The sequence below is a fragment of the Lissotriton vulgaris genome, chromosome 6 (genome assembly GCF_964263255.1).
Source record: "Lissotriton vulgaris chromosome 6, aLisVul1.2, whole genome shotgun sequence".
NCBI lineage: Eukaryota > Metazoa > Chordata > Amphibia > Caudata > Salamandridae > Lissotriton > Lissotriton vulgaris.
The window spans coordinates 876,687,860-876,714,860 of record NC_141694.1 but is presented as its reverse complement, the minus strand read 5'-3'; the positions used below and the strand labels follow the sequence as shown (position 1 = coordinate 876,714,860).

Genomic DNA, 27,001 nt, shown 5'->3' with positions numbered 1-27,001 from the left:
AGACTAACCTACTTGCACTCTAAAGTAACCCTTAAAACACATTTTGAAAAAAAAAACTAACATATAAAAAAAAGTGGACATACCTATACCAGTTACAACAACCAATTCAGTAATTCCAACATTTATATACACATCCAATAATTCAATAACAGTTCTATATAGTCACTCGTATATATACTCACTGATTATATATAGTGATACAGCTATACATCCTGTTATATACCGACAGACATCCAAAAGTAAATCACACACATATTCACACTTGCAAATAAAGTAATAAACATCCATTTATTTACATAGACAGATATACACACAGTAGCACCTTACTTCTAAGTAAACTTACACTTACTTACTCTTTTAAACAATCACTTATAGAAACATATACTTATTTAAAGAGGAACTCTTTCAATCTCTCACTGTCACATATACTCACTTATATATATCAATACTTACATAAACTAGATTAAAACATATATTGTTACTGATAAACACACTAGTGAGGCATGCATTCACTCACTAACACACACATATACACACTCAGCCATCCATACAGTCCTCCACATCCATTAAGACACTTATTTAAACATTTATTTTTACATCGACCTTTACATATACATATATAAAACATATTTATTTTTTTAAAAGACAGACATTCACTAGATGGTGTTATCAGTGATCTCATTAGTGATGTAATATGTGATGTCATCAGCAGTGCATTACACGCGAAAGTTATAGTGAGTCCAACTAACTATAACGTGGAATTTCATTGGTTTTATGTCAGTAAAATTTCCAGCTAACTATAACTGGTGTCAAACCTATGGTTTTTTCAGTGAATTTCATAGGTTTTTCAAATGCTACTTCCTAACTATAACGTGTGTAAAACCTATGGTTTTTTCAGTGAATATATATATATATATATATATATATATATATATATATATATATATATATATATTCACTGAAAAAACCATAGGTTTCACACCAGTTATAGTTAGGAATTAGCATTTAAAAAACCTATTAAATTCACTGAAAAAACCATAGGTTTCACACCAGTTATAGTTAGCTGGAAATTTTACTGATATAAAACCATTGAAATTCCCACGTTATAGTTAGTCGGACTCACTATAACTTGCGCGTGCAATGCACTGCTGATGACATCACATATTACATCACTCATGACATGGTCAGTGACATCACTCATGACATCACTGATGACACCATCCTTGTGACACAGTGACAGACCTCCTTTCAGTGTAATGTAACCCATGAAACACATATTCAAAAATAGAAACTAATATTTTCAAAAAAGTGGATATACCCATACCAGTTACAACAACCAATTCAGTAATATCACCATCTAATACACATCCACTCATGTGTATGTATATGGGTTATTAGATATTTTTATTAGTATCAGTATGAGTGTCTATATGGTTTGGTGGGGGTATTACTTAGCACATAGATGCATGAGTGACTGACTCTTTGTTTGTATGTGTTTTGAAGACAACATATGTACAGGACTGTATGGGTGGATGAGTGTCTATATGTGTTTGTTAGTGAGTGAATGACTGTCTCACTAGTGTCTTTATCAGTAACTACATATGTTTTAATCTAGTATATATGAATATTGATGTATATAAGTGAGTATATGTGAGAGTAAGAGATTGTAAGAGTTCCTGTTTAAATAAGTATGTGTTTCTATAAGTGATTGTTTAAGAGAATAAATATGTGTAATTTTAAATAGAAGTAAGGTGGAAGTGTGTGTATAACTCTATATTCAAATAAATGGATGTTCAATAGTTTATTTGCACGTGTGAATATGTGTGTGAGTAACTTTTGGATGAATGTCGGTGTGTAACAGGATGTATAGGTGTATCACTTCATATGATGAGTGAGTATATGTATGAGTGACTATATAGAACTGTTGGTGAATGAGTGGATGTGTATATAGATAGTGGAATTACTGAATTGCTTGTTGTTACTGATATAGGTATCTCCATTTTATTAAAAATTTCAGTTTCTATTTTTGAATATGTGTCTCAAGGGTTACATTATACTGAAAGGAGGTCTGTCACTATGTCACAAGGATGGTGTCATGAGTGATGTCACTGACCATGTCATGAGTGATGTAATATGTGATGTCATCAGCAGTGCATTGCACGCGCAAGTTATAGTGAGTCCGACTAACTATAACGTGGGAATTTCAATGGTTTTATATCAGTAAAATTTCCAGCTAACTATAACTGGTGTGAAACCTATGGTTTTTTCAGTGAATTTAATAGGTTTTTTAAATGCTAATTCCTAACTATAACTGGTGTGAAACCTATGGTTTTTTCAGTGAATTTCATAGGTTTTTTAAATGCTAATTCCTAACTATAACTGGTGTGAAACCTTTGGTTTTTTCAGTGAATTTCATAGGTTTTTTTAATGCTAATTCCTAACTTTTTATACAGACTCATACCTATGTGTTTTTTAGTGAATTGCTAAAGTATGTTTTTGTAAAAATGAACACTATAATGTATATTGAGATAATATTTTTAATTTAAAATATTTTTTTTTATATTTCGCTTTCGGTGCGCGCACCGGTGCGCGTACCGTCAGCGCACTAACAAAAAAAAAGAAAAAAAAATGAAGGAGGGACTGTGTAATAGATAGTAAGACAGATAAAAAGTGTAAAAGGAAGTAACTGAGAAAAGAAAAATGAATAAGGGAGCAAAAGAAAGAAGAAATAGGAAGAAGACTAAAGCAGAGGTTAAGGGAGATTGTAAATGGATGTTGAAAGTAAAAAGAAGGACAGTTAAGTATGGGAATGTCAGGTAGTGACGGAATCAGAGGAAAAGAATAGCAGTGATTGAGGGAAAGTAAATATCAGTGAATATAAGTAAAAAGGGGTGAAAGAGGGTACATGTAAGTGAATAAGGGTAACACATGGGGAGTAATAGAGACAAACAAGAGAGAGAGTAAAAGAAGGACTGTCACAAAGGGACTAAGTGAACCAGTAAAAAAGGTAAGTGAAGGAGTGTGCATAGGCAGAAGTACTGAAAGAAATTGAATGTGGTCGGAAGTAAACATGGAACAAAAGAATAAGTGAGGGAAGCAAAGTAAGGAAATAGGGGTGCGGTAGGGTGACAGAAAAATAGTGAAAATAAAACAAAAGGTGATAACAAAAAAGATTTTGTAAACACACTTACCATATAATCAATGCAAACTTGTATCTATGAAAGATAAAAGAAAAAACACGTTATAATTTCTTAAAAATATATAATAAAATAGAAACAACAGTTCATGAGGTTTAAAAATCTACAAAAGTTTACTAAGAAATGATGCAATAGTGAAGGATACAAAAACAGAAAGAAAGTAATGTAGAAAGAGAAAAAGAAAGGAAAAAGAAATAGAAAGAGAACAAATTCCTAAAGGTAAATAAGATACTAAAAGAATGTAAGATATCAAATCAAAATCAGTAAAGATAAGAAAATAAAAGAAAAATGAGTGAAAAGGAGAGAAGTCTGATTGAGAAACTATAAATAAAAAAGAGGAATAGAAGATGATTGAGAGTGAGTGAAGTAAAGTAACAGAGTGAAGGGATGAAAGGAATGAAGTTAGTATAGAACGATGGATAAAACAGGAGTGAGAGAGTAAGTACACAGAAAGACAAAAGGAAGAACTAAGTGAACTACAGTACAATGGATGCGAAAGAAAAAAAAAGGAGAAAAAGAAAGAGAGGGTTAGGAAACTAAAGCAGTGGTACTGTGAGAATATGAAAAAGATAAAAAGTGGTGGAAGGAACAGAGGAAATGCAGACAGTTCCTATTAGATTAAGAAGTTGTGAATGAAGTGCACTAAAGAAACAGCGATGAAAAAAGAGTGTAAATTAGTAAAGAGAGGTAAATAAGGGTGAAAAAGAAAATGAGTATAAGACAATGTGAACACAATATAAATTACACAATGCAAACTACACAATAACTTCTACAATATGTTACATTATTTATTTTTGCTGTTCTCAGAATATATTGAATTTCACTTAAATTAGTGAGATCAAAGTCTTCATCATATAACAGCGGGAAAAAAAAAACACAATCTAAAAGATTGTGTTTAAAAAAACCCATTCAAACATACATCTCATATAAGTACACTAATCTTTGATTCACTTACTTTTCCGTGAGACCAAATTGCAGATAGTGAAGGTCCTTTTGGTGGAAAAAAGTCTGCTGTGCTCTATAACTTCCATTTCATCGACTTCCTATGAAAAAAGATCTAACAACATCATATGTTACACTTTCCTCACGGCCAATTTGTGTCAGATATATCAGTATTTTTTACTTTGAGATCCACTTAAAGTATCTACATGAGATTGCAGATAGTGAAGGTCCTTTTGGTGAAAAAAAGTCTGCTGTGCTCTATAACTTCGATTTCATCAACTTCTAACAACATCATATCTTACATTTTCCTCACGGCCAATTTGTGTCAGATATATCAGTATTTTTTACTTTGAGATCCACTTAAAGTATCTACATGAGATAAATAATTTCAAATATTAGATTAACTAACTAACTAACTAACTTTTATTAACTATTCCCGTCTTCAAAGGCCAATTCCCTTTACTAAAACTTTGGTTTTAAAAACACTAGATAAGAATTTGTAGAGTCATAAGGCAAACGTTGTTTATAAGTTAAATGAGAATCATTGCAGTAACTCCATCCATTTTCAGATTTTAAGTAGCATGTATAATGTCCTGAGGTGGTCGAAGATCCATCATGATAAATAATAGCTTCAGTTGTAAAGGTCCTTCCAGAAATTGATAACTGAGAAGCCACAAAATTTTTGATAGAAGTTGTCAATTTAGTTCCATCAGGTCTACATCGTTGGAAAACTAAAATAATATACTGCCCATACCTTTGTATAAATAATGTGGACAGCATTGTACAGTTACATTGGGTACACACCATATTATGATCTGCTGCTTTAACTAGATTTTTAAAAGACACTGATTTACAGTCTGGTAAAGTCAAATATATAAATCTTTCAGTGTCTATTGTAGTAGTACTTGATAAACTACAATTGTGGCAGTCATGCTGCCATTGATAAGAAAGACTGAAAAGATTATCTACATCTACACCTTCATCTTCCAAAACACCAAACATATACATTAAAAATTCCTGACAATCCTGCTGAATGTTCTGTGAAAATTTATCTTGACCAGAACACAAATCTAAAATATTTCGAATTTCTGTTACACTTTCTATTTGTGCTGTAACACTGCTACATTTCTGAAACACAGAATTCAATAAACCACACAATCTTTGATCCCGATTTTCAACAATCTGTTCTTGTAAACTTTTAAGAAAAAAAACAACATTAACCACTACATTAGCATAGCAGTTGACACCAGAACTGTTTTCAAACTGAAATCCAACAACATTTTCTCCACAATTCTTTTTCTTCCTGTTTTCAATTACAGTTTTCTCTACTTTTTGTCTTTTTGCAACTACCTCACTACAATTATCCTCATTTCTTCTTTTTCGGCCTACCACACGTTTTTCAAACAGAGGATATTGAGGCAAATGTGGAGCATACTCTCTTCTTAACCTATTGTATTCTTTAACACAATCTAGATCGGCAGAAATCTTTGTCTCATCACACGCAATCAAGTACAATCCTGATAAAGTTCTGACTCGAGATAATGCCACATATGCCATACCCTCTTTAAACACAGATCTTCCAATGTTCACCAATGCACTATCTACACTTAAACCTTGAGATTTATGAATTGTCACTGCATACGCCAAACAAACAGGAAACTGTTTTCGGCGAACATATAAGTCTTTTACAAGTAAAAATCTAGCAGAACAACGACTTATTTGTTGTACTTGTTCAATGCCATCAAATTTTATTTTTAAAAATTCAATTCCATCTCTATTTCTGTAATTCACAAAATCAACAACATAACCCATTGCTCCATTTACCAGACCGCTTTCAACATTTAAATTCCTTCTCAAAATGATACGACAATTTAAACACACATTCAGAGTCTTTTCAAAACCAGCTGTTTTTGAAATACTTTTCTCCAATGAATGCAATTTAGTTTTCAAATTTTCTGACAAAACAATTGTTGCACCCATATGCTCTATTTTATCTATTGCTTCCAGTTTCACAATCTCTTCATTTTCTAAGTCTAACATTTTTTGATTGAAGATGGAACATTCTTGCAGAGTTGGCATCAAACATATCCCAGATTTCTTCTCAGTCATTTTTTTAAAAATATTCTCTGGAAGAATGTTTTCATTTGCATACAAATTTGAAATTAATCGACTATGCAAAGCTTTTTTCCCTTTCTCAGTCATTTTTCCAATTCTTACATCTTGTAGAATATTTTTATAATCTTCATCCTTGGCCTGTCGCATATTTTGAAGCAGTTCAGCATATTTAAAATTTAGCCATATATTAACATTTCCAATGCTTCCAAGGGACTTCCTGGTATCTTCATGCGTGAGCATTTTAAACACTGGTTGTCCTTTTACTGGAGTCAACTGCAATAGATCTCCAAAAACAATAATGTGTTTTCCTCCAAATAACACATCATAGTCTGTTTTAAGAATTTCTTGCATTCTCAAATGCACAAAAGCAAGCATTAGATTTGAGACCATGCTTACTTCATCTATGATAAGAAGTTTCATTTTCTTCAAGACTCTTGAAACTTCAGAACACGCATCTCCAGATAGCTTGTTGTAATGCAATTTATTATCATGTTCAACTGGCAGCATCAATAAACGATGTAGAGTAATCCCTTTAATGTTATGTGCTGCCAGACCAGTTGGAGCAGTTACAACACAAGACAGTGGTGAATCAGTCCTTTTCTGCAGATAACTTGCAACGGCTTTAATTAGAAAACTTTTTCCTGTCCCCGCTTCTCCACTTACATACAGTCGGACAGGGTCAAATAATATACATGAGCACTCTTTTTTCTCATGTCTGAATCCATGTTCAATCTGCTCTGTGACTTCATCATATATCTTTTTCTGCTCAATGTTTAGTTGCGTTACCAAATCTTCTAAGTTAACTCCATCCTCTTGAGCTTGTTCCATAGCTCTTTCCACCTCATCCATGGCAGTGGCAGCTTCATTTTGGATAATTGGTCCTCCTAGTGGATCCTGGCTCAATGAAGTAGAACTCTGACTATCTTGAGAACTGTTTCTAGCTATCTCTTCAGCAATTGTGGTTTCTTGCTCCATTTCTTCATTCAACATTTGCAGATAATTTAGAAAAATAGGACATTCTATGGTATCCTTAGTTGCATTAAAAGAGTCTTCATAACAGAGAAAATCTCCAAGTAGTTCCTCTTCTGTACGCCATGGCTTAAAGAGTTGCAAAAGAGCTAAATAGTAAAATTCTCTTTTGTCTGGAACTTCACAACTCAATTTTCGATGATTAATCAAATGGCCTTTTTTCTGCTTCACTAGACATCCTTCATAGCCAATGAGTGCATATTTTCCATTATTGATATCTTCTGTGATGTTCCTCTTATAACTGTAGTTTTGAAGAACTTCATACAAACATGTGTTCTCAAGGTGAGTACTTCTATTTGGATAGTATGTATCCAACATATTTGTCTTCAAAATATCTGTACTGTTTGGTTCTTTTTCCGCCAAATATTCAATTTCTTGTACAGATTTCAAAACTCGGTTTCGTGTTGCAGCAAGACCAAGACTCACCCAAATGATTGTTCTTGATTTGGCATAGAGACTTGCTGATGATAACCGATCAGAACATTCATATGCTCCAATTTCTCGATGCGACAACATCTTCAGACTGAAACTGTATAATTTCTTGCTTAGACTCTTTTCATGTGAAATGTCCTCCCACATTTCCTTCAGTTCTGTCTTTTCTTTTTTGGTGATGTAAGATGTCACATATCGAGCCACAGCAATAGAGTTGTCAGCAACGAACTGAATATCCATGTTAGCATTCCACATGGACAAAATCACTGGGTTGTAATCGTTGATGTACTTAGATTCTTCATTTCTTTTCAAATTATATGTGTTTTTGGGAGATTTTCTCGTCACAGTATGTCGTAGAGATGACATCAAATTATTTACTCTTCCTTTAGAAATCACTGGTCGAGGAAATGCAAAACGACATTTCGTGTAGTACTTTTCCTTGTTTTTAAATTTTCGACGACAGTACTTTCCACAACGATGAGATTGAAAACGTAAAACTTGTTGCCTTAAATTGTTTTCTTCAGTAGATTTTGGAACAGCACATGTTGAATACTCTTCAATGAAACTCATCACTGTTTCATCTGAATCTGATCCAAATTTGGGTGCATCTTTAATCCACAACAACATATGTATATGAGGAGCACCTCTCGCTTGATATTCCTTCCTCCAAAAGAAATCCAAAACCTCTCCAAGGGGAGGATTTTTTTTGTTGGTAATAAAAGACATCATAGCTTCAAATCTATGATTAAAATATCTGCAAACATTCACTGGATCTAAAGAACACAGTTCTCCTGGTGTTTTCAATTCTATATTTGGTATGTTTTCATTTGCCTCTCGTAGAAATTGAAGTAAATCGTCCCAGGCATACTCAGCACAGCTAAGAGTGAGGAACCATGTAGGAGTTCCTAAGTTTCTTAGCATACATTTCAATTCTCCATGACGACGAAACCAATACTCGTTGGTTCCACGTTGACATGCCATGAGATTGATTAGCTGAGATTCCAAAATACTGTCTTGCAGATTAACTTTCTCCATAAAGTCCCTTGCACATACATTTTGCAAATGAGGTCCACTTTTTAATATATGATTAACTGCATAAGAAAGCCCAGACAAATCACTTTCAAACAGTAGATGAAATAAATATGGAATGCATTGACGAAACCTTGGATCTTCTGCATATAATCTTAGAGTCCGGTATTCAGCTGCAGGAATTAGAACTGGTCGATCATCATATCGTCCACCACAACCTGTTGGAAATAATTGTGGAAAACAACGAGCTTCCAAACTTTCTTCCCATACACTAATGGGACTTCCTTTTGCTGCCTTCATTTGAAACAAGTCAATTGCATTTCCCATTACTTCTTTGGAATGCAAAGGATGAACAGTATAATGTTCATATATTTCTTCAGTTCTAGACACATCAACTTTTTCAATTTGACCAACTGAAGAATCACTATCTTCTTCTGTAGCTGTTTCCTCTACTCCAACACTTACATGTTTGTAGTACTCATTGTTTTTAACTAAATACAACGTTGCCTTCTTGACTTTTTTAACATCCACTAAATCTTGCCAAATTTTCTTACTCTTTGTTGGAACCCCATTAACTAGAATAACTAAAGGATCTTCTTCTACTCTTTCTACACCAATTGTATTAATATTTTTCTTTACATCTAGAGGCAAATAAACAACTCTTCCCTTTAATCCTCTCAGTAAATCTGATGGAGGCAATTTCCCTGTCTTAGGCTCCATGCGAACAATAGCCTGAAAAGGATGGACACATTGAATCAAAATAGATTCATAAGTATTTAGATCCATCAATTCAGAAGGAATATCTATCAACTGAAGATTATTATAAACTGCTCTTGCAGGCATTCTATTTTCATTTAATTTTTTCAAACAATAAGTGCAAATACGCTGATCCAAACTCAAATCAAAAGAATTCTCCACCAACAAATAACTTACAAAATCCTCCCATTCACTATTATTTTCCAATTCACTTTTTGCATATAAATCAACTAACCTAGTCTGAATTTTATAATGAGTCCGTCGACAACACACACAAGTTACATTAGGCCTCTCACTTGATTTCACCTTAAACTTGATAATTTCCTCATCAAACTTTTCAATACTTGAAATTTGTCCATTATCTTCTGCATTACCATCCATTACTATATCTATTTCTACACTGTCCTCTTTGTTCCCAAAATAACAAAACTCAATTTCTTCACAAATAGTCTTCACATCCACTTCAGATCCATGCAAAAGAGCACTATTTAACTGTTTAAGCTTAAGTGCAGGACTTTTTGCATAATACAACTTCCTCACTAATTTCCTTACGTTATTATGATGCACTGCTAACATCCTAAAATGATGAAAAACACTCCGACAAACTTTTCTAGAAAGACATGCTAGTGAATGCCCTTGCAAACCTGTGCTTTCTCTCACTCTGCAAGGATCTAACTCTTGCAGGATCTTCATTTTTTGTTTGAGACTTTTTTTACTATATGTACGTAAGAAATTTCGAAGCAAATCAATTGATTCCTGTCGCACACTACAAATACTACTGCATTTCCATGTGTACACTGGACCCTTAGTACGTCTCCCTAAAACTTCATCAGCTAAGACCTCTTCTGCATCTCTAGATACAAGTTTCTCTTTTTCCATCACACAACTATCTTTCACCTCATATGCACGACCACTGGTGTCAACTGCATGCACCAAATCATTTTCCTGAAAGTAACTCTCCTCATTAAAAAAAGGCTCAGAACTTGAACTATGCATCCATTCACCAGAAAATACTTCACAAAAATTACTCCGATTAATAATTCTTTTCCATCTACTGTTCGATTTGAAAACATCCATTGCCTTATTAAGTATCCTAATTCTATTGATTATTAAAATAAATAATTTTTTCTTAACTTCAAAAGCCTGATCAACAATCTTTTCTACACTTTTCTTTTTCTTGTAAAAAGCAGCTTTTAGTTTACTTTTCTTTTCATTTTTTAGCAAATTTAAAACTACCCTATTGCGAAACATTCGCCTACGAATGTCCCTAAAAACATTTACCCTTCTATTGCTAACCATTCTCTTCTCTCCTGGTCCAATGGAAACATTTTTTGTGGGCTTCTCTTTCCTTTTTAGATTTGTTGACTTTTTCTGTATATTCACATTAGCAATTTCATTTTTTTTCCTACGACATATGTTGCGAAGAAAAGACTTAATTGGCTTACCAGAAGCTTTTCTGGTGTTTTTTGAAGTAGTTGTTGAAGAGGATTCCATAAACTCTGTTGTTGATGTTCTCCTTTTCCGTATGGTATTTTTGATATTTCTTTGCCTTGAAGGCATTTTTGCTTCCTTTTCAGAAGTTGATTTGAATCTGTTGTTCTGTTAAAAAAACACATGAAAGACCACTATTAGCAAACAACAAAGTAATGTTAAAAAGCAAACAATATAAACAATAAATTGCAACATATTTAAGTTTATACAATAGCAACACATGGCTTTATTTTTAAAGGCCTTGCGCCACCAGTGCGTCACTTATTACCCATGTTTAAAGTCAAGCATCAGCTGCACATGGCATTCATAAATAAGGGCCAAATGCAAATACCAATCAATTGCACCCAAAAATCGATTTTTCAATAACATGTAAGAAACACTGCGCAAAACCTAAGTACAACCACTCAATATCATCAAACAAAGTCAGGGTCTGATTTATAAAGGCCTTGCGCCACCAGTGCGTCACTTATTACCCATGTTTAAAGTTTTGCATCGGCTGCACATGGCAATCATAAATAAGGGCCAAATACATATACCAATCAATTGCACCCAAAAATCGATTTTTGAATAACATGTAAGAAACACTGTGCAGAACCTATGTACAACCAATCAATATCATCAAACAAAGTCAGGGCCTTATTTATGAAAGCCTTGCGCCACCAGTGTGTCACTTATTACCCATGTTTAAAGTCATGCATCAGTTGCACATGGCAATCATAAATAAGGGCCAAATACATATACCAATCAATTGCACCCAAAAATCGATTTTTCAATAACATGTAAGAAACACGGCGCAGAACCTATGTACAACCAATCAATATCATCAAACAAAGTCAGGGCCTTATTTATGAAAGCCTTGCGCCACCAGTGCGTCACTTATTACCCATGTTTAAAGTCATGCATCAGCTGCACATGGCAATCATAAATAAGGGCCAAATACATATACCAATCAATTGCACCCAAAAATCGATTTTTCAATAACATGTAAGAAACACGGCGCAGAACCTAAGTACAACCACTCAATATCATCAAACAAAGTCAGGGCCTTATTTATGAAAGCCTTGCGCCACCAGTGGGTCACTTATTACCCATGTTTAAAATCATGCATCAGTTGCACATGGCAATCATAAATAAGGGCCAAATACATATACCAATCAATTGCACCCAAAAATCGATTTTTCAATAACATGTAAGAAACACGGCGCTGAACCTAAGTACAACCACTCAATATCATCAAACAAAGTCAGGGCCTTATTTATGAAAGCCTTGCGCCACCAGTGCGTCACTTATTACCCATGTTTAAAGTCATGCATCAGTTGCACATGGCAATCATAAATTAGGGCAAAATACATATACCAATCAATTGCACCCAAAAATCGATTTTTCAATAACATGTAAGAAACACGGCGCAGAACCTAAGTACAACCAATCAATATCATCAAACAAAGTCAGGGCCTTATTTATGAAAGCCTTGCGCCACCAGTGCGTCACTTATTACCCATGTTTAAAATCATGCATCAGTTTCACATGGCAATCATAAATAAGGGCCAAATACATATACCAATCAATTGCACCCAAAAATCGATTTTTGAATAACATGTAAGGAACACTGCACAGAACCTAAGTACAACCACTCAATATCATCAAACAAAGTCAGGCCTTATTTATGAAAGCCTTGCGCCACCAGTGCGTCACTTATTACCCATGTTTAAAGTCATGCATCAGCTGCACATGGCAATCATAAATAAGGGCCAAATACATATACCAATCAATTGCACCCAAAAATCGATTTTTGAATAACATGTAAGAAACACTGTGCAGAACCTATGTACAACCAATCAATATCATCAAACAAAGTCAGAGCCTTATTTATGAAAGCCTTGCGCCACCAGTGCGTCACTTATTACCCATGTTTAAAGTCATGCATCAGCTGCACATGGCAATCATAAATAAGGGCCAAATACATATACCAATCAATTGCACCCAAAAATCGATTTTTGAATAACATGTAAGGAACACTGCACAGAACCTAAGTACAACCACTCAATATCATCAAACAAAGTCAGGCCTTATTTATGAAAGCCTTGCGCCACCAGTGCGTCACTTATTACCCATGTTTAAAGTCATGCATCAGTTGCACATGGCAATCATAAATAAGGGCCAAATACATATACCAATCAATTGCACCCAAAAATCGATTTTTGAATAACATGTAAGGAACACTGCACAGAACCTAAGTACAACCACTCAATATCATCAAACAAAGTCAGGCCTTATTTATGAAAGCCTTGCGCCACCAGTGCGTCACGTATTACCCATGTTTAAAGTCATGCATCAGCTGCACATGGCAATCATAAATTAGGGCAAAATACATATACCAATCAATTGCACCCAAAAATCGATTTTTGAATAACATGTAAGGAACACTGCACAGAACCTAAGTACAACCACTCAATATCATCAAACAAAGTCAGGCCTTATTTATGAAAGCCTTGCGCCACCAGTGCGTCACTTATTACCCATGTTTAAAGTCATGCATCAGTTGCACATGGCAATCATAAATAAGGGCCAAATACATATACCAATCAATTGCACCCAAAAATCGATTTTTGAATAACATGTAAGAAACACTGCGCAAAACCTAAGTACAACCACTCAATATCATCAAACAAAGTCAGGGCCTTATTTATGAAAGCCTTGCGCCACCAGTGCGTCACTTATTACCCATGTTTAAAATCATGCATCAGTTTCACATGGCAATCATAAATAAGGGCCAAATACATATACCAATCAATTGCACCCAAAAATCGATTTTTGAATAACATGTAAGGAACACTGCACAGAACCTAAGTACAACCACTCAATATCATCAAACAAAGTCAGGCCTTATTTATGAAAGCCTTGCGCCACCAGTGCGTCACTTATTACCCATGTTTAAAGTCATGCATCAGTTGCACATGGCAATCATAAATAAGGGCCAAATACATATACCAATCAATTGCACCCAAAAATCGATTTTTGAATAACATGTAAGGAACACTGCACAGAACCTATGTACAACCAATCAATATCATCAAACAAAGTCAGAGCCTTATTTATGAAAGCCTTGCGCCACCAGTGCGTCACTTATTACCCATGTTTAAAGTCATGCATCAGCTGCACATGGCAATCATAAATAAGGGCCAAATACATATACCAATCAATTGCACCCAAAAATCGATTTTTGAATAACATGTAAGGAACACTGCACAGAACCTAAGTACAACCACTCAATATCATCAAACAAAGTCAGGCCTTATTTATGAAAGCCTTGCGCCACCAGTGCGTCACTTATTACCCATGTTTAAAGTCATGCATCAGTTGCACATGGCAATCATAAATTAGGGCAAAATACATATACTAATCAATTGCACCCAAAAATCGATTTTTCAATAACATGTAAGAAACACGGCGCAGAACCTAAGTACAACCAATCAATATCATCAAACAAAGTCAGGGCCTTATTTATGAAAGCCTTGCGCCACCAGTGCGTCACTTATTACCCATGTTTAAAATCATGCATCAGTTTCACATGGCAATCATAAATAAGGGCCAAATACATATACCAATCAATTGCACCCAAAAATCGATTTTTGAATAACATGTAAGGAACACTGCACAGAACCTAAGTACAACCACTCAATATCATCAAACAAAGTCAGGGCCTTATTTATGAAAGCCTTGCGCCACCAGTGCGTCACTTATTACCCATGTTTAAAGTCATGCATCAGCTGCACATGGCATTCATAAATAAGGGCCAAATACATATACCAATCAATTGCACCCAAAAATCGATTTTTCAATAACATGTAAGAAACACTGCACAGAACCTAACTACAACCACTCAATATCATCAAACAAAGTCAGGGCCTCATTTATAAAAGCCTGGCGCCACCAGTGCATCACTTATTACCCATGTTTAAAGTCATGCATCAACTGCACATGGCAATCATAAAAAAGGCCAAATAAAAATACCATTCATTTGCACCCAAAATCGATTTTTAAATAACATGTAAAAAACACTGCGCAGGACTTATATACTAACATACAATTTCACTTCTAAAACATAACTATCTGCTTCCAAATATTCTCCATAGAGAAAATAAATCTCTATCTAAATTAAATGAATCATTACTTACCTTTAGAAATGCTTTTGGAGATTGAAAACAGTGTCAGACACACACACCAATTTTTCTTTAGCAGAGGAGAAGGTGTGCTCTCAATACACTGAAACCAAGACTGGCATAGAAAATCTCTATCTTTGTACACATATGCCTTAATTCAACCAATGAAAACTCTTCCCTCACTATTTTCAAACCAACACCCATCCCCCTCTCAAACCTTTCTATCTGTTACCATAGCAACTCCCTCCTAACTGAACTGTAAGGTTCAAAAGTTTATCTTACAATGTTGCAAATTAACTCAGCAAGGATGTTTGACCTGTCAATACAGCAGCCTATACAGGGTATTTTTGCTTTTGGTGACTTTTTTTAAACCATTCAAATTGCTTCTTTCACACAACATAACCATACACCCTAACTTTCAGTTTTCAACTATCTGAATCCACCAATCATTGCTAGTGATTCAAGAGCACAGAAACTCCACAATTATTTTTTTGTGAACTCCTACTGTTCCAACTGCCATTTCATTCCCACACTTCATCTGACTGGACCAGAACCTTCTCACATCATGTACTCTGTTTGGGTTATTGGACATAGCTACATCCACTGGGCTCAAAGGTATGCAGCTAGCAGAAATTTTCATAACCTTGATTTATCAAATGTGGAAATCAAGTGGATTGGCCACAGAGGATTAAAATGTCACCAATTGATACCATTGGTGAAAACCTTTTTGCATCTGCCAGAACCTGACCTTATAATTGTGCACTGTGGTGGAAACGATCTAGGCACATTAACTGGGGTAGGTCTGGAAATGCTATTAAAGGACACCTTTCATCAATTGATGATACTTTTTCCCCACACTGCCTTGGTATATTCCAATATATGCCAAAGACAGAAATGGAACTGGTCCAACCAATTTGGTCCACAATTTGAGAAAGCACGGAAACATGTAAATAAATCTGTTTCTGCTTACATGAGAGACTATGGAATGGGTTCATTATACAATAATAACTTGCGTTACAACATGCAAGACATCTACAGAGGAGATGGAGTGCACTTCTCAGATGAGGGGAATAGAATATTCCTCCTGAATTTAAGAATGTGTATTGGAACCTACTTGTAGGTACCTAAATCAACCACAGAACCCAAAAGCTCTTTTCAGAGCTACCCTAACTCTGATCATTCAAAGCGTTTATTTTTTTCTAACTTTTTTCACTATTTTTCACCAAAGTACGCTTTCGGGTACGCTTAAAGGTGCGCGCACCAGGCGCTACCCCCGCGAAAAATTAAAGAATTTTTTTTTTTTTTTTTACGTTTATGAGCCTCCTAAGCCCCCCTCAGAAAACCTAGAGGGTCAAGAAGTCTCTACAGTTCCCCCTTCTATCCATTCCGAACATTGTTTACCCTCCATCTTGTGTCTCGATTGTTCCGAAACACAAAATGGAGGACTCCCGTAACGCTGCCAGTGCGCGTAAAGGAGCGCGCACCCCTAAGCGCTCGTTAAAAAAAGGTGGGAAAGTAATTTACGGAAAACCCAATGGAGACACTTTCATCAAATATAGAATACGCCCTACTACATAGCAGTCCCTACCATTTGCCCAAATTTGGTGAAATTCCATTGAGACATTTAGGCTACAGGCCTGTCTAAATATCCTGAGGTAAATTACATGACAAAAACACACTTGTAATGTTAGAATTTACAACCAATTAAAAAGTATCTCTCATTTTCTACGATTATTTCCTGACGTTTGATTGGTTAAGTACAACAATATATATAAAAGAAGAGAGGGAAACACAGCCATTTTGACTACTGCTTCCTGAAGTACACTTGAAAACAAATTTCACTGACAACTTCAACTAATTTCTCTAAGGTAACTTCTAATTATGGAAGTATATTGTACACGTTAAGTTTATTTCTTAAAAAATATTCTGTTAGTGATATGCTATCCCTCTTTAATAGTTAGAGATAGAGATAGACTTCTCTGTAATAGTTATGGATTGAGTTAGGCTTCTCTGGTATACTAGCTCTACTAATATAGTTAATTTATATGCAATTTTCAGAAAGAAAATGGAAGGAGAAAATAAGGCAAATGATACTTCTATCAAAGTAAAGGTGGAAAAACCAGAAGATGAAAAAAAAGAAGTTGATTTCATGGATGACTCTTTGGATGAACAGTTTATAGAATGTTTGGAAGAAATTGAATCATGTACATATAATTATGAGGAAATTCCGGACAATATTATGTTAGAAATTTTATTAAATTATGAAAAAGAATCAGAGGAATAAATTTATCTTTAATAATTTCAATTGTTTCAGACAATATTCTTTTTTATATGTAATTCATGAAGTATTACCAAAAATGTTTAAAATATAAAGTGAGACTTATAGTATACTGTTCAACTATTTTTCTGTTACATAGTAAGTTTACTCATAGTTACTACCTTTCTCCCACTATATTATCTCATATGAATATTTTACACCTCATTTTCATAAGTGAACAGGATAGACTACTCATGATCCCCTAGAAATTCTCAGGGAGTGCTTAAAAGATCTGTTTCTCCTTTCCAGACAGACTATATTATGAATTCCATATACCACAAAAAATACAATAACAACATGCAAGATGTCTACAAAGAAGATGGTGAACATTAAATTTAAGTCTCTTCATTAGTACCTACATGTAGGTACTTACATAAAATAAAAAAATAAAAAAAAAAACAATTCATAAACATACAATTTTTGAAGTGATTATTTTTCCATAGTACCCTCCTCGATACGCTCCCCGGTGCGCGCACCAGGCGCTTCCCCCGCGAAAATCGAAAAAAAAAAAAAAAAAATTTGAGGCCCCGCGGGGCCCTTTAATGGCCCCCATATCAAACCTAGGGGGTCAGGGGGGGTCTACCCTGCCCCCTTATGGTCAATTCCACCCTTTGTTTTTGCCACCTCTTATGACTAGATTTTACCGATAGACAAGATGGCGGCCGCTCCGGACTGTTTAGAATGTTTACAGACAACTGAGAGCCAATCAGCTTTCTGCGCGCAAGTCGCGTGTCGCGCCGGGAGCGCTCACCGGTGCGCGCACCGGAGAGCGCCTATAGATATATATATTTTTTTGAACGTTAATTTCTCAAAATCCACTGAAGCACATATCTTGAGACATAGCAAAGGCACATCGGGCTACCAGTCCCTACAATTTTGCCAAGTTTGGTGGAAATCCATTCAGCCGTTCGAGCTAAAAGTGAAATCGACCGCCCTATGGAAATTAACATGGGGAAAACGCGTTTTGGGACCCCCCTTTTATCTCGGCCCCCGCTTGACGAATCCCCCCCAAACTTTCAGGGAAGGACCGGACCGCCATGAGACCATTTTCCTGAAAATTTCAGGCAGATTCGTCAACCGGCGCCAAAGTTATTCAAAATAGAATGTTGAGATTTAACATTGAAAATTATCCTAACTATAACTACCTACTGGCGACCGCCAGTAGGTAATATATATATATATATATATATATATATATATATATTACCTACTGGCGGTCGCCAGTAGGTATATATAGTTAGGATTTTTTCCCTATGGGATTTCTGAAAATTCTATGTCTAATAACTTTGGCGTTTGTGGGCGGAATCGGTTGAAATTTTCAGGAAAATGGCACATTTTGTTTCTGAGCAGCTCCAGGAAATTTGGGGGGGGTCGTCAAGGGGGGGTTGAGAAAAAAGGGGGGTCCCAAAACGCGTTTTTAACATTGAGTTTTCCATAGGGCGGTTGGACTCACTTTTAGCTCGAACGGCTGAATGGATTTGCACGAAACTTGGCAAAATTGTAGGGACTGTTAGGCCGATGTGCCTTTGCTAGGTCTCAATATATGTGCTCCAGTGGATTTTGAGAAATTAACGTTTAAATCAAGATATATATCTGTAACAGCGCTCCGGGCAGCGATCTGGTTCGCGTACTTTTCGCGTAACGGAACTTTGCGCACGGAAAGCTGATTGGCTCTTCGGTGTCTGTCAACATTCTAAACAGTCCGGTGCGGCCGCCATCTTGTCTCTCGGTAGGATCGAGAGATAAGAGGAGGCCAAAACAAAGGGGGTAATTTCCATAAGGGGGCATAGTAGATCCTCCCTGACCCCCTAGGTTTTATGTGGAGGTTTTAAAAGGGCCCAGCAGGGTTCAAAAAAAAAATTTCTTTTTTTTTTTTTCGCGATGAGCGCCTAGTACGCGAACCGGAAAGCGTTCTAGGCAGCGTACTTTAAGGATAATAGAATGATATACTTTTCAAAGACTAAATGTTAATTGTTTGTTGTTTTGTTTGTTGTTTTTTTTTTTGTTTGTTTTCTTTTTTTTTATTTCTTTTTTTTAATTTTTATTGTTTTTCATAATTTATTAAACTTTCTAACATTTCAGTGTCTGAAATGTCATTATTTTCTTGAAATATTGTTTGCAAGCTGTGAGGTTGTAAAATGTCCTCATTTGCAAGGAGGGCATCTACTGCTTGGACACATTGCAGCAGTTCATTATCCATGCTTTGATCCATAAATTCCATGTCAATTTGTTCAATCAATTCCTGGCTGCTCTCTTGCAGGTCCATTTCAAAAGAAACTTGGTTTTCGCCTTCCATTTTGCCTGAAATTTGGATTAAAACAATATATATTAGTAGAGATAGGGCACTGTTGGGATTAATTTTAGATAGTCATTTTTTATCAGTGAATTTATCTTTTGGCAGTGTGTAGTATCAGAGTGGAAATAGGACTATAAAAAAGTGTATGTGATTTAACCAAGACAAGTCTAACTCCATTCATAACTATAACAGAGAAGTCTATCTAAATACATTACTAGTACAGAGGGATAGTGTATATCTAGCAGAAAAAGTCTACTATATTAAGTTATAGTGTACAATATACTTCAGTTTTAAAAATAACAACTTACCTTTACAAACAAGTTGAAGAGTTTAGTGATAATTCAATTGTAATGTACAACAAGAAGTAGCAGTCAAAATGGCTGTGTTTCCTTCTCTTCCTTTATATATATTCAAGTATATAACCAATCAAATGTCAGGTAATAAAAGTAGAAAATGAAAGTAACATTTTCATTGGTTGTCAATTCCAACACTTCAGATGTGTTTTGTGAAGTAATTTACCTCACGGTACTTGGAGAGGTCTACAGGCTAAATGGCTAAATTAAATTTCAATCAAATTTGTGAGAATGAAAGGGATTGTTATGTAGTATGAGCTAATTTATATTTGGTGAGAGTGTCTCCAGTCGTTTTTCTATAAATTACTTTCCCACCTTTTTTTTGGACCGCTTCCCGGAAAGCGGTCCGGTCCGCGAACTAGGAGCGTAACGGGAGTCCACCATTTTGTGTTTCGGTCGAATCAAGGTATAAAATGGAGGGTAAATAATGTTCTGAATGGGTAGAAGGGGGCATGGTACAAGTAGTTTGCCCCCCTACGTTTTCTGAGGGTGGCTGAGGAGGACTATATGTGCGAAGAAAAAACTTTTTTTTTGAAATTTTGCGCGGTTAGCTTCCAGTTCGCGTACCGGATAGCGCTCTTTGAGCGTAGTTTGTTGAAAATTACAGAAAAAAGTTAGAAAAAAAATAATAAAAGTGTGTGATCAGATGAAGGGTAGCTCTGAGAAGAGCTTTTGGGTTTATGGTACATTTAGGTACTTATAAGTAGGTACCAATGCACAGTCTTAAATTCAGAATGAAAATTCTGTTGCCCTCATCTGAGAAGTGAACTCCATCTCCTCTGTAGATATCTTGCATGTAGTAACGCAAGTTATTGTTGTACAGAGAGCCCATTCCATGGTCTCTCATGAAAGCTGAAACAGATTTGTTTACATGCTTCCTCGCTTTCTCAATTTGTGGAGAAAATTGGTTGGACCACCTCCATTTCTGTCTTTGGCATATATTGGAATATACCAAAGCAGTTTGAGGAAAAAGTGCCATTAATTGCTCCAAGGTGTCCTTTAAAAGCATTTCCAGACCTACCCCTGTCAAAGTGCCCAAATCATTACCTCCACAGTGCACTATTAACAGGTCAGGTTTTGGCAAATGCATAAAGGTTTTCACCAATGGTATCAATTGGTGACATTTTAATCCTCTTTGGCCCAACCACTTAATTTCCACATCCTGTAAATTGAGGTTGTGTAAATTTCTGTTCTCAGCATACCTTTGAGCCCAGTGGATGTAACTATGTCCAACAATCCAGACCTTAAACATGGTGGGAGAAGGTTGTTCTGCAGTCAGATGAAGTGTGGTAATGAAAGGGCAGTTGAAACAGTAGGAGTTTGTAAAGAAAAAAAACTGTGGATTTCCAATGCTAATGAATCATTAGCAGTGATTGGTGCATTTCCATTTCTGAAAACAGAAAGTTAGGGTGCATGGATGTGTTCTTTGAAAGATGTAATTTGAATGGTCAAGGAAGAAACATTTAATGAAAGATTGCACTGGATACGCAGGTGCACTGAGAGTTCAGAGTTCAATTGAAACATTGTTGTGTGAATTTGCAAACATGAGAGGTCTTCCAGGAGGTGGTTGCTATGGAAAAAAGGCAGAGAGGGCAGAGGGGGGAAGGGTTTTGATTTGAAAAAAGTGAGGGAAGAGTTATGATTGGCTAATATGAGAGATATGTGAAATGAATATCTGTTTTTCTGTGCTTTCAATAGCTGCAGCCTCTGGAGTGCATCGTTTTTCTTCTGCTGAAGACAATTTGGTGTATTTCTGAGACTGTTTTCAAAACTTAAAAAGTATTTGCTAAGGTGAGAAAATATTTATTCATTTTAGAGAGAGAATAGTATGAATTAAGGAGAAAATGATGAAGAAAGCTGTGTTTTTAAACTGTGGCTTTGTCTGTAGTGATATAGAAATAGATTTTGTTACTTTGAGAAATTGTAATTGCATATTCGGTGTAGCATTCTGGCATGCAGTAACACAAGTTATTGTGGTACATGGAGCCCATTCCATGGTCTGTTATGTAAGCTGAAACAGATATGTTGTTTTTAAAAACGAATTTAGAAATCAATTACATTTCTGGATATGTACTGCTAGAGCTTCATAGGTTGTTTTGGGTCATATTTATAAGGCATTTGAGTGTCTATTATGCTATTTTACGTTCTTCATGGTGCAAATTTCTTGTAAATACGCTGCCACTTGTGCTTTGCAAATTTAGATTTTGATTATGGGAGTTACATAGCCATGTTAATAATGTCCAAACAATGGTGGTAGGGCATTCAAGAAAACGCTTTCCTGTGTCTCTAGGACATTTTCACTCCTTTCCTCTTGAAAACAGGTATACAATTGATTTATATGCTGTGTTTAAAAACGAATTTTGAAATCAATTACATTTCTGGATATGTACTGTTAGAGCTTCATAGGTTGTTTGGGGTCATATTTAGAATGCATTTTAGTGTCTTTGATGTTATGTTTACCTTTTTAAATGGAAAGTGTTCTTCATGGGGCAAGTGTCTTGTAAATACGCTCCCACTTGCGCTTGGCAAATTTAGATTTTGATTATGGGAGTTACCTAGCCATGTTAATAGTGTCCCAAAAATGGTGCTAGGGCATTCCAGAAAACACTTTCATGTGTCTGAAGGACATTTTCAGTCATTTCTTCATGAATGCAGGTATACAATTAATTTATATGCTGTGTTTAAAAACGAATTTTGAAATCAATTACATTTCTGGATATGTACTGTTAGAGCTTCATAGGTTGTTTTGGGCCATATTTATAAGGCATTTGAGTGTCTTTGATGTTATGTTTTCCTTTTAAAATGGATAGGGTTCCTCATGGGGCCCTGAGCAGTTCATAGCCATGTTATTTAATGGGAAGTGGATAACATGGCTAAGAGCATTTGCTGGAAAATGCATGAATATCGCTGACTGTTCAGCGATATTCATGCATTGCGGCCGTTTTTTTTTGCATTTGCGAGCAGTTCTTAGCCATGTTATCCAATGGAAGGTGGATAACATGGCTAAGAGCATTTGCTGGAAAATGCTTGAATATCGCTGACTGTTCAGCGATATTCATGCATTGCGGCCGTTTTTTTTTGCATTTGCAAGCAGTTCTTAGCCATGTTATCCAATGGAAGGTGGATAACATGGCTAAGAGCATTTGCTGGAAAATGCATGAATATCGCTGACTTTTCAGCGATATTCTTGCATTGTGGTTTACCTTTTTAAATGGAAAGTGTTCTTCATGGGGCAAGTGTCTTGTAAATACGCTCCCAATTGCTCTGGGCAAATTTAGATTTTGATTATGGGAGTTACCTAGCCATGTTAATAGTGTCCCAAAAATGGTGCTAGGGCATTCCAGAAAACACTTTCATGTGTCTCAAGGACATTTTCAGTCATTTCTTCATGAATGCAGGTATACAATTGATTTATATGCTGTGTTTAAAAACGAATTTTGAAATCAATTACATTTCTGGATATGTATTGTTAGAGCTTCATAGGTTGTTTTGGGCCATATTTATAAGGCATTTGAGTGTCTTTGATGTTATGTTTTCCTTTTAAAATGGATAGGGTTCCTCATGGGGCCCTGAGCAGTTCATAGCCATGTTATTTAATGGGAAGTGGATAACATGGCTAAGAGCATTTGCTGGAAAATGCATGAATATCGCTGACTGTTCAGCGATATTCATGCATTGCGGCCGTTTTTTTTTGCATTTGCGAGCAGTTCTTAGCCATGTTATCCAATGGAAGGTGGATAACATGGCTAAGAGCATTTGCTGGAAAATGCATGAATATCGCTGACTGTTCAGCGATATTCATGCATTGCGCCCATTTTTTTTTTGCATTTGCGAGCAGTTCTTAGCCATGTTATCCAATGGAAGGTGGATAACATGGCTAAGAGCATTTGCTGGAAAATGCATGAATATCGCTGACTTTTCAGCGATATTCTTGCATTGTGGCCGTTTTTTTTTGCATTTGCGAGCAGTTCTTAGCCATGTTATTCAATGGAAGGTGGATAACATGGCTAAGAGCATTTGCTGGATAATGCATGAATATCGCTGACTTTTCAGCGATATTCATGCATTGCGGCCGTTTTTTATCGCATTTGTGATAAACCTTGCTAATAGCAATGTTTATCTGGGCCTAAACAAACCTTTAGATAAGCTACATCTTATCGTCATCCTGAATTAATCATTTAAAATATTAGGGAGAGATTTATGATTGTTCTATGCCTGTTTTGTACCATTGAGTGTCATTTTTGTGATGCAGTGCTGGTGCAAAAGATTTGCTATGTTAAATAATTAGTAGGGCATTAAGTTTTAGATGACTGTTATTCATTTACTGTTTGGTAATAGTGGTTAATAACATTTTTTAATACATTTTTCCACAGATTCAACTGCAGATTCTTTCATAGTTTGGAAAATGCCTACAAAAAATAGAATTAAAAAGGCGAGAAAACGTCAAAGACAGCAGGATGATGTTTTATTGCAGCAGTCCTCTTCCCCAAATACTTGTCAAAACACCAAGAAAGGTCCGGGTAAGAGCACGAAATCATTCTTAAGACATATTTGTCATAAAAAAAGTATTTCTCCAAAAAATGTTTCAGTCCTCAAAAAGAAAAGCAATTTAAATGGAAAGGAGAGACCCATCAAAAATGTTACTGGTAGAGGAAGAGATAACTCTGTGCATGATAGTAGAAGGAAACAACAGTTTAGGGACATTCGACATCGAATGTTCCGTAATAGGATAATAGTTAATTTATTGAAAAATATTAAAAAAAAGGCCAACAGAAAGCGGCATTTTATAAGAAGAAGAAAAATGTAGAGAAAATTATTGATCATGCTTTTGAAATTAAGCGAAAGTTGTTTATTTTGGTAATCAATAGAATTAGGAAACTAAGCAAGGTAATTTCTGATTTCAAAACTAAAAGTAGATGGTAGAGAGTAGTAAATCGTACTAACTTTTGTGAAGTTTTTTCCGGAGAATGGATGCATAGTTCTAGTTGTGAGGCATTTTTTAATGAGGAGAGTTATTTTCAGGATAATGATTTGGTGTTTGCAGTTGACACCAGTGGTCGAGCTTATGAAGTGAAGGATGGTTGTCCAGTTGAAAAAGAACAACTTGTGACAACAGAGACAGAAGAGGCGCTAAGTGATGAGGTTTTAGGAAGACGTCCTAAGGGTCCTGTGTACATTTGGAAGTGTAGTTCTATTTGCAGTGTGCGACAGGTTTCCATCAATTTGCTTTGTGATTTTATACGGACATTTAATAAGAAAAGTTTGAAGCAGAAAATGAAGTTGTTGCAAGATTTAGATCCTTGCAGAGTGAGACAAATGACAGGTTTGCGTGGTCATTCACTGGCTTGTCTTTCCAGGAGAGTATGCCAGAGTGTTTTTCATCATTTCAGGATGCTAGCAGTGCATCATAATAAAGTGAGAAAATTAGTGAGAATGTTGTATTATGCTAAGAGTCCAGCAATTATGCTTAAACAATTATGTGCTGCTCTTTTGCATGGTTCTGAAATAGATGTGAAGAATATTTGTGAAGAAATTGACTTTTGTTACTTTGGTAGTAGAGATGAGAATGTTCAAATTGACCCAGAAGTAGAGGGTTATGTTGAAGATAATATACAGGTTTCTAGTTCAGATAATTTTCAGAAGGAAATTGCCACGTTTCAGATGAAATCAAGTGAGAGGCCTAATTTCACTTGTGTATGTTGTCGACGCACTTATTATAAGAATCAGACTAAGTTAGTGGATTTATATGCAAAAACTGAAAGGGAAAATAATAGTGAATGGAAGGATTTTGCCACATACTTGATGGTAGAAAATTGTTTTGATTTGGGAGTGGATCAACGTGTGTGTACTTATTGTTGTAATAAATTAAATCAAAACCAGATGCCTGCTAGGGCAGTTCATAATAATCTGGAATTGGTTGAGATACCTTCAGAATTGAAGGATTTAAATACTTATGAATCTATTTTGATTCAAAGTATCCATCCCTTTCAGGCTATTGTAAGAATGGAGCCAAAGACAGGGAAGTTGCCTCCAGCAGATTTACAGAGAGGATTAAAGGGAAGAGTTGTTTATTTGCCTCTAGATTTGAACAAAAACATTAACACAATTGGAGTTGAGAAAGTGGAAGAGGAACCTCTGGTTATCTTGGTTAATGGGGTTCCGACAAAGAATAAGAAAATATGGCAAGATTTAGTGGATGTTAGGAAAGTGAAAAATGCAACTTTGTATTTGAAGAAAAATAATAAGTACTATAAGAATGTATATGTTGCAGAAGAGGAAGTAAGTGATGAAGAGGATAGCGTTTTGTGTGCTGGCCAAATTGAGAAAGTAGAGGTGTCTAATAGTGAAGAAATATATGAACATTATAGTGTTCATCCTTTGCATTCCAAGGAAGTCATGGGGAATGCTATTGAGTTGTTTCAAATGAAACAAGCCAAAGGGAGTCCCATTAGTGTTTGGGAGGAAAGTTTGGAAGCTCGGTGTTTCCCACAGCTATTTCCCACAGGTCAAGGAGGAAGATATGATGAGCGACTTCGTCAAATTCCTGCGTCTGAATACCGGACTTTACGATTGTATGCAGAAGATGCTAGGTTTCGTCAATGCATTCCCTATTTGTTTCATCTCCTGTTTGAAAGCGATCTGTCTGGACTGTCATATGCAGTGAACCACATCTTAAAAAGTGGTATACAGATGCGAAACATCTCGGCAAGTGACTTTATGCATAAAGTCAATGTCCAAGACAGTATTTTGGATTCTCACTTAATTAATCTCATGGCGTGTCAGCGTGGTACTAATGAGTACTGGTACCGTCGTCATGGTGATTTAAAATGTATGTTGAGGAACTTAGGAACTCCGACATGGTTCCTCACTCTGAGCTGTGC

The 27,001-nt window shown here is 35.7% G+C and overlaps 1 protein-coding gene across 1 annotated transcript in view; it reads right to left on the bottom strand.

Annotated features, from left to right (window-relative positions):
- Nucleotides 1-15,202, bottom strand: part of LOC147708105 (uncharacterized) — a 57,754-nt gene extending 42,552 nt beyond the window's left edge. Inside the window, exons 1-2 of the mRNA XM_086925709.1 lie at nt 15,170-15,202; nt 9,299-11,099 (exon numbers count right to left, since the gene is read on the bottom strand). Coding sequence (XP_086781835.1) covers nt 9,299-11,060 — 1,762 coding nt within the window. The 5' untranslated portion in view covers nt 11,061-11,099; nt 15,170-15,202. The remainder of the gene's footprint in view (nt 1-9,298; nt 11,100-15,169) is intronic.
- Between the last annotated feature and the right edge of the window lie 11,799 nt (nt 15,203-27,001).